At 32.0% G+C, this 17530-nt stretch overlaps 2 protein-coding genes across 5 annotated transcripts; both read left to right on the top strand.

Moving 5' to 3' along the window:
- Positions 1–1630: 1630 nt before the first annotated feature.
- LOC118028518 (uncharacterized) lies at positions 1631–5597 on the top strand. Of its 4 annotated transcripts, XM_035032118.2 has the most exons (10): positions 1632–1788; positions 1921–2071; positions 2162–2218; positions 2482–2534; positions 3233–3284; positions 3798–3863; positions 3948–4007; positions 4211–4253; positions 4752–4796; positions 5062–5332. In XM_035032118.2, the coding sequence occupies exons 2-10, from the start codon at positions 1960–1962 to the stop codon at positions 5123–5125; spliced, it is 552 nt and encodes a 183-aa protein (XP_034888009.1). In that variant the 5' UTR covers positions 1632–1788; positions 1921–1959; the 3' UTR covers positions 5126–5332. The 4 variants fall into 4 exon arrangements, with proteins under 4 accessions (XP_073263915.1, XP_034888009.1, XP_073263916.1 ...); XM_073407814.1 differs by lacking the exon at positions 4211–4253 and having other exon boundaries at positions 1631–1788; positions 5062–5597; XM_073407815.1 differs by lacking the exon at positions 4211–4253 and having other exon boundaries at positions 1643–1788; positions 1902–2071; positions 5062–5597.
- Positions 5598–7817: 2220 nt separating this feature from the next.
- LOC118028759 (cell wall / vacuolar inhibitor of fructosidase 2) lies at positions 7818–8369 on the top strand. The gene has a single exon (XM_035032474.1). The coding sequence runs from the start codon at positions 7818–7820 to the stop codon at positions 8367–8369; it is 552 nt and encodes a 183-aa protein (XP_034888365.1).
- Positions 8370–17530: the final 9161 nt, after the last annotated feature.

The following is a 17530-nucleotide window of genomic DNA, read 5'->3' as shown; positions in this document are numbered from 1 at the left end:
CTCAACTAGCTATTGAAAGTCTATAAGAGCTAATGTAACACTTGTTATATAAAGGTTTATAACCTTTCCATATCATAGAGTTTCTAGTTTGTCAATCATGAAAAGAATGAGAGAATATATGAAAAAAGAAATTAAATTGGCTTTTGTTCAAGAATTTCATACATGTTGTGTCGTTAATGAGATTTGAAGAAAATCCTAAAAGATCAGAGCCTTTTGAAAGCTGGTAATGGGTTGAAACATTGAAACTAGACTAGTGTGCTTAGTAATTAATGAGAATCACGAGCACCTGTATAGTAAGTCCCTTATTAGGCTTAGATGACCCTTCAATATTAAAGTTAGCAAGGAGATGAAACTTTAGAGGCTATGGTATGCTTGTGTGTTGCAGAACAATAATAAAGAGCAAGATAAAAATGCTGAAAAATATGAAGTTGTAGTCTTGTTCTGACTTACTTTTTGGTTAATGAATGTTTATATATTCATGAATTACGCTAACTTACATGGATATAAGAGTAAAATGAGAAAAAGATAACGAAACTTGATATAATAACAATCATTTAAAATTACAATACTATTAAAAAGAAAAGATGTCGTCATCATATGGGTTATGCATTGGGCATGAACTTGCTAACCATGTTTTGGTGGGTCTAATTATGATTAAAAAAAATAAAAACATTTAATATTGAATATCAACCATGTGGAAGGATGATGAAGAAATTTTAGGTCAAGCATCATTTATTTAGGCTTGGATGTCTTCAAGATATATGTGTCTGAATATATATCCTCATTAGATTTGGTGGGCGCTTCTAACCCATTATAAAAAACTAATTATTTATGAACTAGTTAAATCAACTAAGCTTCTTGAAAATTGTTTTGCCTTATTTAAATCCATTAATGGATGAGGTTATGTAGGTGACCAGCAAAAAAAAATTGAATTATGATTAAGCTTACAGGCTCCAATATGTCATTTAATTTATTACTTTTTGGTATAAGTTGAATTATGATTAAGCTTAGAGGCTCCAATATATCATTTAATTCATTATTTTTTGGTATGAGCTATCCCTTGTTTTTTATTTCTTGAATTGTGTATACCTCATGCTATATGTTTTAGATTTGGTGAAACACAATCCATGTTAGATTTTATTTTCATTTACAATTAATGTTATTTACAAGAAAATCCAAACCATTAATTTCAAAATGAATTGTTTGGATTTATATGAGATGATGTATCATCTCACCAAATTAGCTTAAGTTGCTAATGTGCTTTTAGTATAAATTTATATTTGTTGCAAAATTTATCTAATAATTATATTTTATTTAATGAAAAATTAATGTATGCACACACAACACTTATACAAACCTTAAATAATAATTTAACAAAAAGATAAAAATATGTTATTTATTTTCCAATTAAAAAAAATAAAAAGTTCTATTTACATTTTCTTCAAGATATATATTTTTAAAATTATGACATATACAAACCTTAAATAATAAGTTAACGAAAACAGAAAAATATGTTATTTATTTTCCAATTAAAAAAATAAAAAGTTCTATTTACATTTTCTTCAAGGTATATATTTTAAAATTATGACATTGTATTAATAGAAATGAAATTAATAAATTCAATTTTGTCGCAAGAAAACTGAGGGGGACTGATATTTAAATAATCATATTAGGTCGGGGACATATTTGGAGTCACCAAAGAACAACTCATTTTAGGCTTACGAGATCCCCTGATTCTTTCAGCTCATCTCTGTCATTCTGTTTCTTCTCTTTTGAGGTTTTCTACGGGTAATTTCTCTTTGGGTTTTTTTATTTTGTTTTTATGGATAATCACAAACTGTAGGAGGCCAAATTTGGTGGTTAGATATTCAATTTTTGATCTCCATTGATTTGATTTGAAGCATATCATGCATGCTTCAGGGTGCGTATCTGGTAAGTCTGTAAAAAGGAAAGAAAGAGATGTCAAAGCTGTTGGCACGGATTGCTGGGTACTTGAGCAACCGAACTTTGGTGGGTGTAGACAAAGTAGGTAACCGTTACTTCACCAGAACAGAAGAGATCGATGGTATCAGTAAGTGGGTCTCTCCTCTTCCTGCTGTAAATTTGTGTCTTTTCTTTTCTTTGCACTTGTTATTAGTTTGTATATTTGTTGATGTTTCAGTGAAAGAGAAAAGATGGGTATTATTCAAAGGGGAGGAGGATCCAACCTTACTTCCAGGTACAAATTTTAAGGCTTGGAAATTTTCCCCTCTCTGATACAATATTGCATTCCATTCTGTACTGAATTACGAGGATCATTAGTCATCAAATAACCTTTTCTCATCCATTGGTTGCCTCTAAGAAGCTGTTAAGTCCATTCATGATTGTTAAAGTACATGTTATTTCGAGTTATTGATATGTTGCTGGGACTTGGCTGTGAAACTTGGTTCTTCTGCATGGTTTATTCCTTACACTGAATGTATGTTTATGTGGGTATTGTAGTTGAATGGATATGCTGGCTGAATGGACAGCGTAAAAGGGCTCCAACTCCTGAGGTATATTAGAGACATTATTTATTTATTTATTTTCACATATGCATAAAGAAAAATGGGAGAAAGAAGAAGAAATCCTCTGCAGCTGAAATATATTTAGGAGTATGTGTGTTAGACATTGAATTTGGAATTGTGTATATTACGAAAACTACTGTTCAGTCTTGAGCACTTCGTCACCTCTTGGCAACTCAGTGAATGCTATTATAAAAATTTTGGATGATGTATTCATCATGCCACATCCCTTGGTGTTATCCTAAGTTACTTGGAATCAAATCCTACTCTCATTTGGGGTAGTATTATTTTTGTGCAGTAACAAAGGTGTTTTGGATTTTAAAGATGTTTTCTATACAATAAATTTGCTCTTCTTTGATTGATTTTAAATGTGGATAGTTTGAATGGTTGTTAAATAAATGCAAGGCATCTTCTTTCCTTAAGTAACTTGATGAAAAACAAACAGCACTCCATCAGAGGCTGAATTGACTTCATCATTCCTTTCTTGGTCTTTCCGGACAAGTTAAGATTGACACATAAAATGCACTGTTAGTGTGTTGTGCCTTTTTGAATATCTATTTTGTGGATGGACAATTGAGTTTGAAAAGACACAGGAGAAATAAGTGTTTATTTTATTACTTCTTTATCATTTTAGTGAGCTTTAGTGTTGGATTTGCGTTATTCTTCTTTAAATACTTGATTTTCTTCAGGAACTGATTGAGATGGAGGCTAGGCGTGAACTTGTGAAGCAGAATGTGGCTCGTAAGCTGCTTGTAGAATTATATAGATCTTTCTGTTTCTTCCTATTTTCTGGGTAGTAATATTATTTTATGTTTTATTGTTGGCTTGGTACCTATAATATTGCTTGTTGTCTCCTACTTATTGTTTTTGTCTCCAACTTCTGCAGCTACATTGCCACAGGTCCCATACTGCTCACAACACCCAGGCTAACCTAAACCAGCCCTTTAATCATTAAATTAACCCTTAAATTTTAACTACATAGTGAGTTCTTGTTTGATGATGCAGTCTCTTCAGGGCACCGTATATCTATATGTTTTATAAATGGTTTTTTGAAGACCTTGACTTCTCATATCTTTCCATGTTTCTTTTCTTTGCGTCTTCATAATTTGAAAAACGATTTTTGTTTCTTTCTTGTAGGTTTTTGATTTACAAAAGTTGACTGTTGAGATACCCTTTTCATTTTGTTCTCTACTTCACATAACTTCCTTAGATTTGTCAAGGATCTCAATTAATGTCTTTTTTTTACTGTGAAAGTTCTCAAGCAAGAAGAAGAGGAAAGGAGAGCCAGAGAAGGCAGTACTCGTAAATCCACAAGCGCTGGTAAGTTGCTAAAGCCAAAATCTACTTTTTTAACAGCGTAATCATGCTGATGTAATTGTTGATATTCATCCACCATTTGTACAGGTAAAACTGGAGGTCCAGACTTGAAAAGTTTCATTCGCCAATTTCCTACTGCTTCTGAGGGTATTACATTCTTTCACTGAAATATTAAATGAGGATTGTATTTCTTGGCTGCAAAACATGTCATTGCATATGAAGGATTTGCCAAAGGTTTTACCATGTCATGCCCACTGACTTTGAACATAACACATGTTCACATGCATACTTTTAACTCTGCCGACTTCTGTGCTAACCATGATATGGCATTATGGTGCTTTTTCTCAAAGGTAACAAACTTGAGGAAGAATCAGATGCAGTGGATAGAGCAAGGTGGGTCAGCTAAAAATTGTCTTCAGCTTTTGAGATAATTTCATTTTATCACTTACCTTGATTGTGAGGTTAGAGATCATCCATTATGTTGCTAGTTAAAATAAAAACTTTTGTCATCTTAATGGACCTCTGTTAGCTGTAATTCTTAAGCCGCCAGTGCTCAATTCAGTTTGCTTCTTCGACCAATGATATTCCCCTCTTGGGTCTGCTCCAAGACTTCGTTGCGCCCATGCATTAGGGCATGAACATGTGATGCTTTGAAGCTGACCACCTTATTGACCACCTGAGCTTATATTGTTTTATTTAGTCATAAGATTTTACTGTGCTTCTGATAAATCATCCAAGCTTGTACAGTGTCATAATGTATTGTAATATTGAAGCTTCTGTTGTACTGTGCCTTGAAATATATCTAGCAATTGAAATTTTACCTACAATTACATCCTTGCAAGTGGAGCTAGTTTTTGTCCATGCCATAACATCAGTTGTTAAATTTTGCAGAGAGGGAGAAGCTGGGGGAAAGAAAGCAAAAGAACCTTTGTCAGAGTAAGTAAAGCATCTATGCTATGCACATGATACAATAGTCATAAAGATCTTATGTTAACTTGATCACGACTGGCTATTTGTTGAAGGTTGCATCCATGAGGCATGGTAAGGTGCAAAATTATGGGAACTGCCTATGAAATGTGTTTTACCACGTTTAACATATCAAATGAATGTCCATACCATGCAATGTGTTAAAATCTCCATTGCTTTCATGATTCTTTCTTCCACATTAATGCTCATGCATTGCTCACGTATTTTTTTATAGGCATTCAGAACCAACTGGATCTGGTTCAACCTTCAAGCCAGGGACATGGCAACCACCGACATGAGATGTATTACATTGTAATGGTAACCTGTTTTGGCAGTTATTCTCTTCACCGTTATGATCCCCGATCCCCCATTGGTTTTTTAGTGATTAGAATCACAAAATTCACTAATGACATTGTTGGACAGAATACATATACTGCAAACTTCTTTTTTGGAAAGATTGAGATTTTGGGGAGGTGAGGATAAATCGGATATGTTTGGCTTCATAATTTGTATCAGCCAAAACAAACCCGAACTCAGGTTAATACCATTAAAGCAGCAACGTCAGCCATTCAAGAAGATTTGGAGGGATTCTCTGTGAAAGGAGTTTTAACTTTTTGAAAGACCCTTGTACCTTTGTTGGACGAGAATATTGGCCTAATAAACCTGTAGCTAATAGCTCGTGCCATCATCAAGCTTCTCTCGGTTTTTTCACCCTTCAATTGCAATATTTTCACACTAGTAAATCAATAAACAAAATTCATATTTTTTTTACACGATTATCTTGCATTTGTTTTTGCTCTGTTTATTTGAGTTGGTTAATGAAGCTCACCTCAAAGAGAGGGTCGATGCTATATCAGGCATGGGAACCAGTAAGAAATGCTCTCTTCTTTCTTTTTTCTTCTTCGTCTTCTTAAAAGACTTTTCGGAGCTTTTGAGATTTGATAGGACAAGTGCTGTCCTCGCCTAGCTTCTCAAATTTATACTGTTTAACAGATGATTTAAAATGTGTGGCCTCCAAATTAGATGTCCAAGTGGGGGCTCGTTTGAGGCTCCTTGATTTGAGTATTTATCTGATACTTGAATTAAATGAAGAAAGAACTACTGTTTTGCTCACACACACACACACATCTTCCAAAATCAGTGCAAATAAATTTCTCATGTGTCGGAGCGAAAGCATGCCATAAAGTTTTGGATAGATTGTGCAATTAGCATGTAAAATGTAAATAAATAGTAAAATGATAATAGTATATTTTTAGGGTGAAATGGTATATTTTTAGGATGTTGTAGTTTATAACTGCAATATTTTATTAAAATCACGGTTTAGAAACATAATATTTGAAATATTTATAATTTTATTGCGGTTTTTAATAATAACATCAATAACATTTGATGAAATATAATCAACAGCTTCTTTTCAACAAAAGGAACCAACCATCTCCCGCTCCTTCGCTAAATCTCTTACAAACCCATAGCCTCCCATTTCAACACCAAGCCATTCCCTTCAACTCACGGCCAGCAACTCCTCACTACTAGCAACACAAAAAGCTCTCATCCTTCAGCCGACAACCAACAGCTCCTCTCCTCTTCATTGTGATCAACAGCAGCAGCCACCGCTTACGACAATAGCAGAAGCAACTCCACCTTCAATCAAATCCGATCCGGCCAGCTAGCTCCTCCATACATGAATCGAGAGCAACCACAACCCGTGACAGGCTTTCCTCCAGCAGCTCATGAACGCCAACCTCCTTCTCTTCGCTAGTTGCTCCTTTCGATCACAACCCCCTGAGCTACCAATAGAACCCATCCAAAAATAACAGAGGTTGAGACGAAAATAATATTGACTATATATGTTGTGTTTTTTTTTCCAGGTGCCAGTAACTCTCACCGATGGAATAAAAAGAAATGTCTTTGTTATAATTGATGTAGCGCTTTCAAAGCGTAATATCTTAAATTTTTTAAGTTAGTTTTAGAAATGTGATATATTGCACTTTTTAATAATAATATTTATTAAATGTTGTGTTTTTAAAATATGCTTAATGTTGTGATGCATTAATCAACACTACAAAAGGATACCAAGAAAAAAAAAACCTGAAAACACAAGAAAATATTTGTGCAGACATGGGATAATTCTACGAATTTTATGATAGATATATATATCAAAAAGTTATTAAGTCAATCAATCTAAATTGATATTTATCATTTAATTAAATTTTATTCGCATTACCTTATTAAAAAGCAATAAAAATAAAAAACCTGTAGTTTATATTTATAGTCAAAGACTGTGCTCATCCAATTTTCTAATGTAAAGGTTACATAATATTCTATTGAAGGATTGCGTTAATCTAATAAATTTATGGGATAATTACAAAAAAAAAATTATAAGATTTCATCATTTTTTTTATTTTCTCGTAATACTTTGTGAAATCCCCACTTTACTCTTGAATTTTATACTCGGGCAACATTTGTAACATCAAGTACTTCAATACTTTTTATTCAAATTTCTTATATTAAGCTAATCTTTTAAAATTGGGTCTATCTAACTTTTTAATCATTATATTTTTAATATTAAATTTAAAATTTAATGACATGTTTAGATATGTTGAATGAGTTAGCATAAATGAGTTTTGAAGACATGAAATAACAACATTAGTCAACATTCAATATCTTTCACACACACACACATATATATATATAGAGAGAGAGAGATTAAAATGAGAAAAAATTTATATAGCAGGCTGCATTTAGCTTGAAAAGAGAGGAAAAAAAAAGAAGGTTGGTTGCAAAGTAGATAATTAATTACATGATGATTGGTTGCAAAGTAGATAATTAATTACATGATGATCTGACATCAGTTGAAATTAAAAGCTGTAGATGTGGTTGGTTGGGATCCACGACCCGTGCAACTCTATTTGTTTGTAGTGTCTGAAATCGGACAATCTAGAAAATATCGTAGGCATATGATCATATGAAATCAATCTAGCATAAGCAAAAATGGCCCCTTCTCTATTCCTTGTACTTGTACTACCTCTCATCTCAACAAGCCAATGTTCTGCAACTCTGCAAGATAAACAACCTGATCTAATAGAGAAATCCTGCTCAATAATCGCCGGATATGAAGACTGCGTGAGAATCCTCAGATCAGACCCTCGTGCCATTAAAGCAACCAACGTCAAAGAGCTAGCTTACATCATTCTTGATCTCTGCATAGCAAACGCCACAGAGACTCTTCGAGAAATCCCAAAGGTGCAGGAGAAGTTCAAGAAAGATGGACAAATTGAGGAAGCTCTACGACGGTGTGCCCTGGAATATGAGAGCGCCGGCAAAGTTTATTTTCGCAAGGCTGTTGAGCAACTGGGGACTAAGTCTTATCGTGAAGCACAGAATTCAGCACACATCGGAGGTGCATTAGGTACGAGTTGTGAACAAGAATTTTATTTCCAAGCACCAGAATTCTCACCTTTATGGCTCAGGAATCATGATTTGGCAGTTCTTGGTACTGTTGCAGAAGGCATTGTTTCCCTTCTTCGTTTGAATAAATCTTAATTGTAACGGCTATCGATTTCTCATTACAGTGCTGCTGCAAATGATTCTACGAGAATAATGGCATTATCCTTGCGATTCTGATTGGGGTGCTGTAACTATGTTTTTATTATGGTGGAAATTTTATTGTCGTGGTGATCTTCTCGCATATTTTCGTTTAAATGGGCTAATTTGAGAATTTTTGTATTTTGGGCCCGGACCCATATTATGAACCTGAAAAAAAAAAAACAAAGCTTTTCCCTCTGGATGGAATACCTTATTCTTGAATTCAGTTCCAATTACGTGTTACTTTTTCATTCTATATATTAAAAAAAAAAAAAAAAAAAAAAAAACTAAGATGCCGTGACGTTTCGCTATATATATGTTTTTATTTACTTGATTAAACTAGTAAAATAATTATTTTATTATTCGGAAAACTCTTATGATGTTGCCCTTCGAAGAGTAAAATAGTTAAATTTGTCATTTGATAATTATTTAGAAGTTTTTTTTTTTATCATATTTATACATAGCAAAAAATGATATTTTGCGCTAAAAGCAAAACATCATTTAACTCTTACAAATGGTCTTTTCACATTCTAATATATAAATAAAATTACAAATTTAACCTTGGAATTAAAAATAACAAGGCATTGACACAAGGGTATCATTAACTTTTCAAATTATTATTATTATTTTTTTAATTTTTTGGTCTATCATAGATGAAATCATAATTTATCATTTTATTATTATTATTTTAGTTGAAAAGGATGCAAACATGTGTTGTAGATATATCAACAAGTGAGAGACGCAGTACATTTTAGGCGGCATGTGCGGTGTCTTCTATTGGTTAAAATTATGTTGTTTGTTGTATCATTTTGTTATTTGTAATGTTCTCTTTATTATAGGTGGAGTGTTTAACTTACCCTAAAAAAACTAAATTCATCCTTAATTTTTGTTGATGTTTAATAATCCATCCTTTTAATTTTGATTTTTTTTTTTAGTTTTTTTTTTTTTCAATTATCCTACCATTCTAATATGTGTATATGATGTTAAAATATATTTTGAAATACATAAAATATATACAAGAAATAATGAAGTGATAAGAGTATACTTTAAAAAAGTGTAATATCTTTTAAACAGCCAATGCAATTAATTACGGTTTTCGATGTTAACCCAAACCGGTTAGATGTCCAGATCAACGAGTTTTCAATTGAACAGACAAGTTCGGTAGATGTTCAATAACACAGTCTTAATTTTGCCCTTGATGTTGGCTGCACTGTCACTAGCATACAAGGGGCATGCGCCATGCCAGCTGCTTAGCCATGGCCTACCAAACCCTTCAACTCACCGGTAATGTCCGCATCGAGACCCTTAAATGCAGAGCGGCGTAAGGATGCCGATGGTTTGCATTGTCTTCTTGCCCTGCCCACCTATCACCATTGAAATTGCCATCCTCAAGATCTTTGCAAGGTGTTAGTTTTGATTCATAAAAGCCATCTTGGACGAATTAAACCAGTCCAGTTTCATGTTTCTATCTTCCCCTGTCACTCTGAAAAACGAATTAGAACACTAAGATTTTAGGGTTTCGTCGGCTAGCAAAGAATCGCACAGTTGTCCGAGAGAACTGGTGTGTTTTTTGACGCATTTCCCATCCACGATCGATGACTAGAGGGGGGGTTTCAGTACCTTACGTGTTAGGCCAAGGTCGTTTCACATCCCTTTCCCTCGTATTCTTTGATGTTTGACTTGATTTTGTGTTAATTAGCTGTTTTTTTTAAAAAATTATATATATATATTTATTTGTTATTAAAAAATTAATCAATAAAAATATTTTATATTCATAAAATTTAGCTTGATTTCTAGAAAATTATTTTTCTGAAAAATTTTGGGTGAAAAATATGTTCTAAAAGTTGTGAAAAATTTAAAAATATCATATTATTAGCTGATTATATTAAATTTTTTTCTTAAATTTTAATTTGCTATATATATTATTTTATGTTAATTGAACGGATCAAAAGTTAGAATTATAGGTTCTTGCAATCACAGCATGCATGGACAAGCCTGTACGTACAGCAAGGGGAAAAAATAATCCCAGAGGAAACTATTTCAGTTTATATAATTAGGTTTGGATTGCTATACTGAGAGGAATGCACGTGCATGGGATGAAAAAAGATATCGTGTTTGTTTTGTGGAGATGGAGACGAAAGCTTCTTCTCTCTTTCTCTCTCTCTCTCTCTCTGTTCTCGTGATGGGGAATTTTTGAAATTTTTTTCCAATTTTATCCTCGTAGATTTTTTTAAATATTCTGGCCACTGATTTTGTTTATATTTTTTTCTATCCTTTGAATTTGAATTAAACAAAAAAATTAAAAATTAATAGAGAAAAATCTTTTGTTCAAGAATTCTTATGAATAATTTCATATGGAAGTTTTCGTTGTGATAAATTTATAAACACCAAAATTCAATTATATGATCATTAAAATAAAAAATTATAAACAATTTGGATTTTTAACTATGAACCAATTAAATTTTATTACTTATAGATTTTTGTGTGCTTAGGTTTGTGAATTGTTTTTATTTTAAATTGAACTATTATCGTCACAGAATAATTTTTTTTCAGAATTTTTAACAATATAATCATCGCTCGTTGTAATCCAGCAAGTTTGCCCAAATTCCAAAGAGCACTGGAGAAGCGCGTCATTTGTGCTTCAATAGTTTTCTTTAAAAAATAAACGGGCCTGGATATGAGCCTACACCTGGACAAAGCTCAAGCACTCTTGAACTCGACTCCAGCCCAGGTTCCTTTTTTTATATATTGTTATTTTAAGGTTTTTATTTGAGTTTTCAATTTTTTATTTATATCATGTGTATATTTAAAACATAGTGGAAATTTTTTTAAAATATTTTTATGAAACTTTTATATTATTTTATTTCCACAATATTATATTATTAAATCAATAGAATTTGTTTTATCTATTTTTATATAATAACGCTACAAGAACATGTTGTTTTATAGACTACATTGTTCATTTGATGATGTTGGGTTTTTTTGGCCATGAACTCTATTCTTTATTGTTTTTCTCTTTCATGTGATATTGGTGATATTTTATGTGTTAAAGTTTTCTTTTTTTGCATGTTCTTGGAAATTCAAGATTTTTTATAGAATTTAAATTTGTAGCAAAAAAATAATTAAAAGAAGAAGCTTTTGTCATTTTTGCACAAAAAAACTTTATTTTTGTCCAAAATTTTTTATTTATATATTTTTTCATCCTTTTAGTTTTAGTTATTTTTGTTCAGGTCCTCAACTTTATTTGTTTCACCTTTAAATTTGTAGCATAAAAAATAATTAGAAGAAGAAGCTTTTGTCATTTTTGCACAATTTTTTTTTATTTATGTCCAGAATTTCATTATTTGTATATTTTTCATCCTTTTAGTTTTAGTTATTTATGTTTAGATTCTTAACTTTATTTCTTTAACTTTTCAGATAATAAATTCTGAAAGAAGAAAAAGAAAGTCATTGTTGAAAAATAAATAGAAAAGGAGGAAGTGGTCAATTGTCCACTGATCATATAAAAAAACAATTTTTGTATCAATATGTTCATCTTGATGAGAAAAGGATTATTGAGGTATTTTTGAATTTTCATATCACCGTTAAAAATGGATTTTATGCTTGTTTTTTTTAGAAAATTTGGAGAATAAAATTGGTAACATGTTTTCACTTACATATTTTTAATTTATTGTAGGGTATTTTAGAATTAGTCTTCATAAAATGAGATTATAAGTTCTTTTTTATTGTAATTTATATGTAAGCCAACCATAATTGAACTAGCGTGTTCAATAAATTCTTTATTATTTTTACTTTAATTCTAAATTAAAAAATATATTAAAAAACTCATTAAACTATTTAAGATGTGCTCTTTGATGATAAAGAATTAGACTAATTAAGCATTTCTAAAATCTTATTTATAAATCATATAAAAGCAGTATATTTGATATTATAATAATTAATTATTTTTAAAATATTTTTTATTTAAAAATATATTAAAATATAAATACATCGTAAAGATATTGGTATTTTGTGTACGAAATTAGGTAGCAGATGTTGACAACATTTTGTGTACGGAATTAGGTAGCAGATGTTGACATTTTGTGTATCAAACTTATGCCGGTGTTTCAAGATTCTCCAAAACCAGGCAAAAATCTGCCCTAATTTCACAGGATTTTGTAGAATTGTTGATGAGTAGTAAGGTAGGAACTTGCATCATTCAACAAAATACACAAGTGACTTCTAACATACCATATTTTCAAAAGGTCTCCTGTACTGTCAGCATCAAAGCTAGGTTACATTACATAAGGGGGAAAGAGAGAGAGAGATAAATAGGCGTATTATTTTTTTTTTAATTTATCTTGAACATGTTAAATTTTGAACATTTTCTATACTTCAAAAGTTATATTTATATACCGAAGTTATATCCAATTTCAAAATAATTGGTTTTATTCTATAAATTAAGTCAAGAATCTGCGTATAAAATGTTACATGTTTTCCATTATAATTTTTTTAATATTTAAATCTCCTTATCCTTCTCCATTATCAAATCACCATAAATGCCAGCAAAAACCAATCACCACCATGATTTCAGGCATGTTTTAAAATATAATAAAAAATATTTTTTAAATTTTTTGATTTAAAAATATATTAAAATAATAATTTTTTACTTTTTGAAAAATTTATTTTAATATTAGTATATCAAAACTATTTAAAATCATTAAAAAATTAAAATTAAAAAACAAATAAATTTTTTAAAAAAAAAACACAATTAAACTATAATATCAAACGAGTCCTTCATCTCAATTCTTCCTCCTTACTTTTCCTCACAAATCTTCTTCCTTCTCCCTCCACGGTGAGCTACCCACATAACCTTCTTTTTTAGTAACAAAAATCCATCCTATTTTTATTTTGTGGGTAGCTCGGGAATTCGATCAATATCTTTAGAGTCTCACCAGTAAAAAGAGGAAAGTGGGTCCATTACAATTTTTTTTTTCTTAAAAAGGATTGCTGCACATAGATTTTCAAAGAAAGTAAATGAAGAAGGTATAGTTAAAAGAGGGGATTTATTGCGATTTGAGTACCAGGCCAAATTCAAAGTCTTGTGTGAAATTATGCCTGATATACCTAACGGATTTCAATCTACCAAACACACAAATAGAAAAAAAAGTCAATCATAAAAGATCTACCATCCCCATCGTTCCAAAATAATTATGGATTCCTTAAATATGCCATCTTTCGCTCTCTCTCTTGCCAATCAGGGGCCTCAAGTTTACATCCCTCCTTTTCTTCCGTGCAAAATAAGTTTCATTTGCAGTAATCACATCATACGAAAATATAGTCAATGAAAGGGAAAAGGAGAGAGTGATGGTATAACATACAATACTCGTGTAACCACTTTTTTTTTCTCTTTTCTTGCAAGTCAAGCTAAATATTAAATATTAAAAAATTATAAAATTATCAATAAATTAAAAGAACCTTTCTCATTTTTAGGTACGTAATAAAATTAAAGCAAAAGTAGAAGGAGCAAGACTCAAATCTTAGACCATATTCACAACTAACTCAAAGGAAACGCTAATTATACAACGATGAGGTATAAAATTCGGGTTCTTCTATAAAATCCGTAGTCCTCTCCTTCCTCAGCCGCCCCCCCCCCCCCCCCGGCGAATTGGCTTCACGTTCTTCTTCGATGAATTGGCTTCACGTCCTTTTTTTAGTGGACTGCATCAAAACTAACCGTGTCTCCCTCCTTAGTGGACTGGTCACCTATATCCCCTCGACGAACTGACCATGCATGTGTCTCCTCTCAATGTACTGGATGTTTTCCCCGCCGGCCGGTGGAATTACCATGCATCCTTCCTTAGGTTTTATTCCTCTGACCATGAATTGTGATTATACAAAGCTGTTGGTCTGCTCAAATGGAGGAGAAGCACGCACGGCCCTTGAGCATGGGAAACTAAAAAAAAAGCATTCTCTTAATTAGCTTGCTTATTTATTGCTAATTAACTTTATACATTATAATAGTAGCACCGACCAAGACCAGTGCCATATTGCTATGCCTACCAACAAAATCTTGCCACACGCGACCATTTTGGGGCGGCGCCAGCATTTCCTTTGGGCAAAGCAACAAAGCTTTTGCCATTTTTTGAACTAGCCGCCTGTGTCGAAAGGGATACCATCAAGCAGCCCATGGTTTAGGGACTTGGGCAGCTGTTTAATAATTCAACGTAGGAAAAATCTCAATTTGTCCCTTACCCATTATCAAATTCACAGTTTCATCCCTAAACAAAAGGTATTTATTATCTGTGTCCCTAAGGTTTCAGTGTGTTTCTCATTTGGGTCATTTTGTCAGTTTTTGTTAAATATTTCCCATTTAATGTGCATATTTTATACAATAAAATGGAAATTACCTTATTAAACTTTATGGAAAATATTAATAGACTTCCATAGATGAACCTAAATGGAAAATTTCAAAAAATAAGGACTCAATTGAAAAAATCTCTAGTTTTAGGATGATATAGAGAATTGGATAGCATACATATACGGGAGCTAATTTCAATTGACAAAACATTAATAATGCCTGCAAATACTCTTTCTGGTATTAGAAATTAAGTTTTGATCCTACCAGCGAGTAAGTTAACTAGTAATACCTAACCAATGTCCAAAGCCAAGGAAGGAAGCTGCATGCATGAATTAATTAATGTTCTTGTGTCCTGGGACAAAACCATGTGCTTTCCTACCTAAACACTCGAAAACCTAGAGGAAGATTAGTTTTAGGCATCCTAAATACTTGACTAATTCCTTGAATATTCTTAGACGTGGTGGTAGACTAGCAAATCCTCAGGCTGGAAAAATCCTTGACGACCTTGACTAAACTAGTTCTTTGTTGGTATTGATGCACGAAAAACACTAACTAAATAGTTCCACATGTCACCCTTTAATTGCTCAGTCAAAAAACATGTTTTTCTTCTTCTTTCTCATCCTGTTGGCTAATTCTGGAGGCTTCTGCAAACTTGCATTATGAAGAAAGAAAGAATCAAGATTTCAACATTACAATAGTGTGAACACCATGAAGCTGACCTCTATTCTAAGTTATATAACATTGTCATGGCCACGTTATGTGGTTGAGATGTCGAGCTGGGTCAGACAGACACGCGTGGATGTGACTGTACTTTTCTGCTGACTCTGCGTCTTTCTATTGGCCCGTGATTTTTTTGGATTGGTTTGAGTTCGAAAGAGAAGGCCCTCGCCACTTGTTTCGCACATGAGAAGCTTATAATTTCTATTATATTAATATAGGCACGATTAGCGGACCAGGAATGTGTTCAATTGGACATTGATTTGACGATAATATTAATTATATCCTAATGTTATATCAGTTAAGTTGTTGATAGTTTAATGATTATTTCGTGGGGGGCTCATACCTACACGTCATGTTTAGGCCTTTTGTTGCTGTCCTTTGCTTATTATTTTTTACCCGCGTGGATGTCCTACCCCTTCATTGCTGTGTTTATTTTATTAAATTTATTTTTTTAATTTTTTTAAATTATTTTGATGTGTTGGTAGAAAATATAATTTAAAAAAATATTTTAGAAAATAATGATAGAAAATTCCTAACCCCACTTGTGCGCCGATCACACCCTTCATGGCTGTCATAGATTTTGTAGCACTAGGAGGAGATCCAAAAAGTAAATAATTTAATCTAAAAATGCTTCTTTGATGAGAAATGGATGAGAATCTCTGCCCAGTCTAGGTTGACAAATTAAACAAATATAGGTATTCGACTCATTATATAAGACTACTTTTTTTTTTTTATTATTATTATTAACATGGGTGTTCGGGCCAGCTTGCGCTCACCACGACTAATCTCATGGCTCACTGAACATCCTGCAAGCCCAGTAAGCAGGTAAGGCACCGGGAGTAACAACATACCGCACAAGGAGGACCCAATAGAGATAGAAAGGGGACAAACTCTTCAACCCCATTTTCACTAGACTCGAACCAGAGTTTGAAGAAAAGAAAATTGCCCCAACAACCACTGAGCCACAGGTTGGTACTACTTGTTTTATTTTATTTTGCCTTTCGGTGCCTGTCCCTGTACAATGGTATTCTCTCTCTCTCTCGCTTTCTTTTTTTTGTTATTTTATTTTTGTCTTCCGATCTAACTGAGTCCTGGAATTATTATGCCACGGCAACTCCGCTGGATCTTTAGCTTTGTTTATGTCCACCCATCATGTACGTGGCATGCTGTCTCACGGGGCTAGCCTAATTTTTTTAAACGTAACAAAATGTTAATGCAATCCAAGTATTCATAAAATAACAAAAAAAAAATATAAGGCTAGTGTTATTAACTACATTAAATTCAATAAACTCAACTAATTTAATAAGATAAATACAAAACATATATAACAACAAAAAAAATAAAAAAATTGACCCGAGCCTATTCGGGCTAGCACGTCAAATATACGGCGTGATTGTGACACCAAAGGTAACCCCACCAAATTTTTTTTGATAAAATCATAGAGCTCAATTATCAAATAACATGATGCTGAAGAGTCAAACAATATATATATATATATATATATGAAACAAATGAAAAAAACTTGAATCAAATTATATTAACATGCTAACCCAGCAATCATGAATAAAAGATTATGGTCACCTCATATAAAAAAAAATATATAAAAACTAATTCTCAATCAATCAAATATTAAAAAATAAAATTGAAATAAATAATTAATTTTAAAAATTAAATATTGAAGGATTTTATCTAATAACAAAGCAAAAATTAAATGTGAACTCAATAACTCCGTAGAAAACAAAATGAAAAAAAAATTTTGAATGTTGATTTCTAACAAATAAAATATTGAAAGATAAAACTAAAAAAAAATATATTCAAAAAAATGTTAGAAAAAACCCAACTCGAGCTCACCTAGATTAGCATGCAAAATCTATGATCTAATTGTGGTACTTAGGTAACCCTTTAAGTAAATTAAATAAAACTATAAAACTTAATTACCAATCAATCCAATATTAAAGATGAGATAACAAAAAAAACTTTTAAAATAAATAAAAAATCCAATAGACAACAAATTAAAAAAATAGAGCCCAATTTTCAATTCAATAAATGCTCAAGAACG

Source organism: Populus alba, chromosome 3 (genome assembly GCF_005239225.2).
Source record: "Populus alba chromosome 3, ASM523922v2, whole genome shotgun sequence".
Taxonomy (NCBI): Eukaryota; Viridiplantae; Streptophyta; class Magnoliopsida; order Malpighiales; family Salicaceae; genus Populus; species Populus alba.
This window is presented reverse-complemented; position numbering and strand designations above follow the sequence as displayed.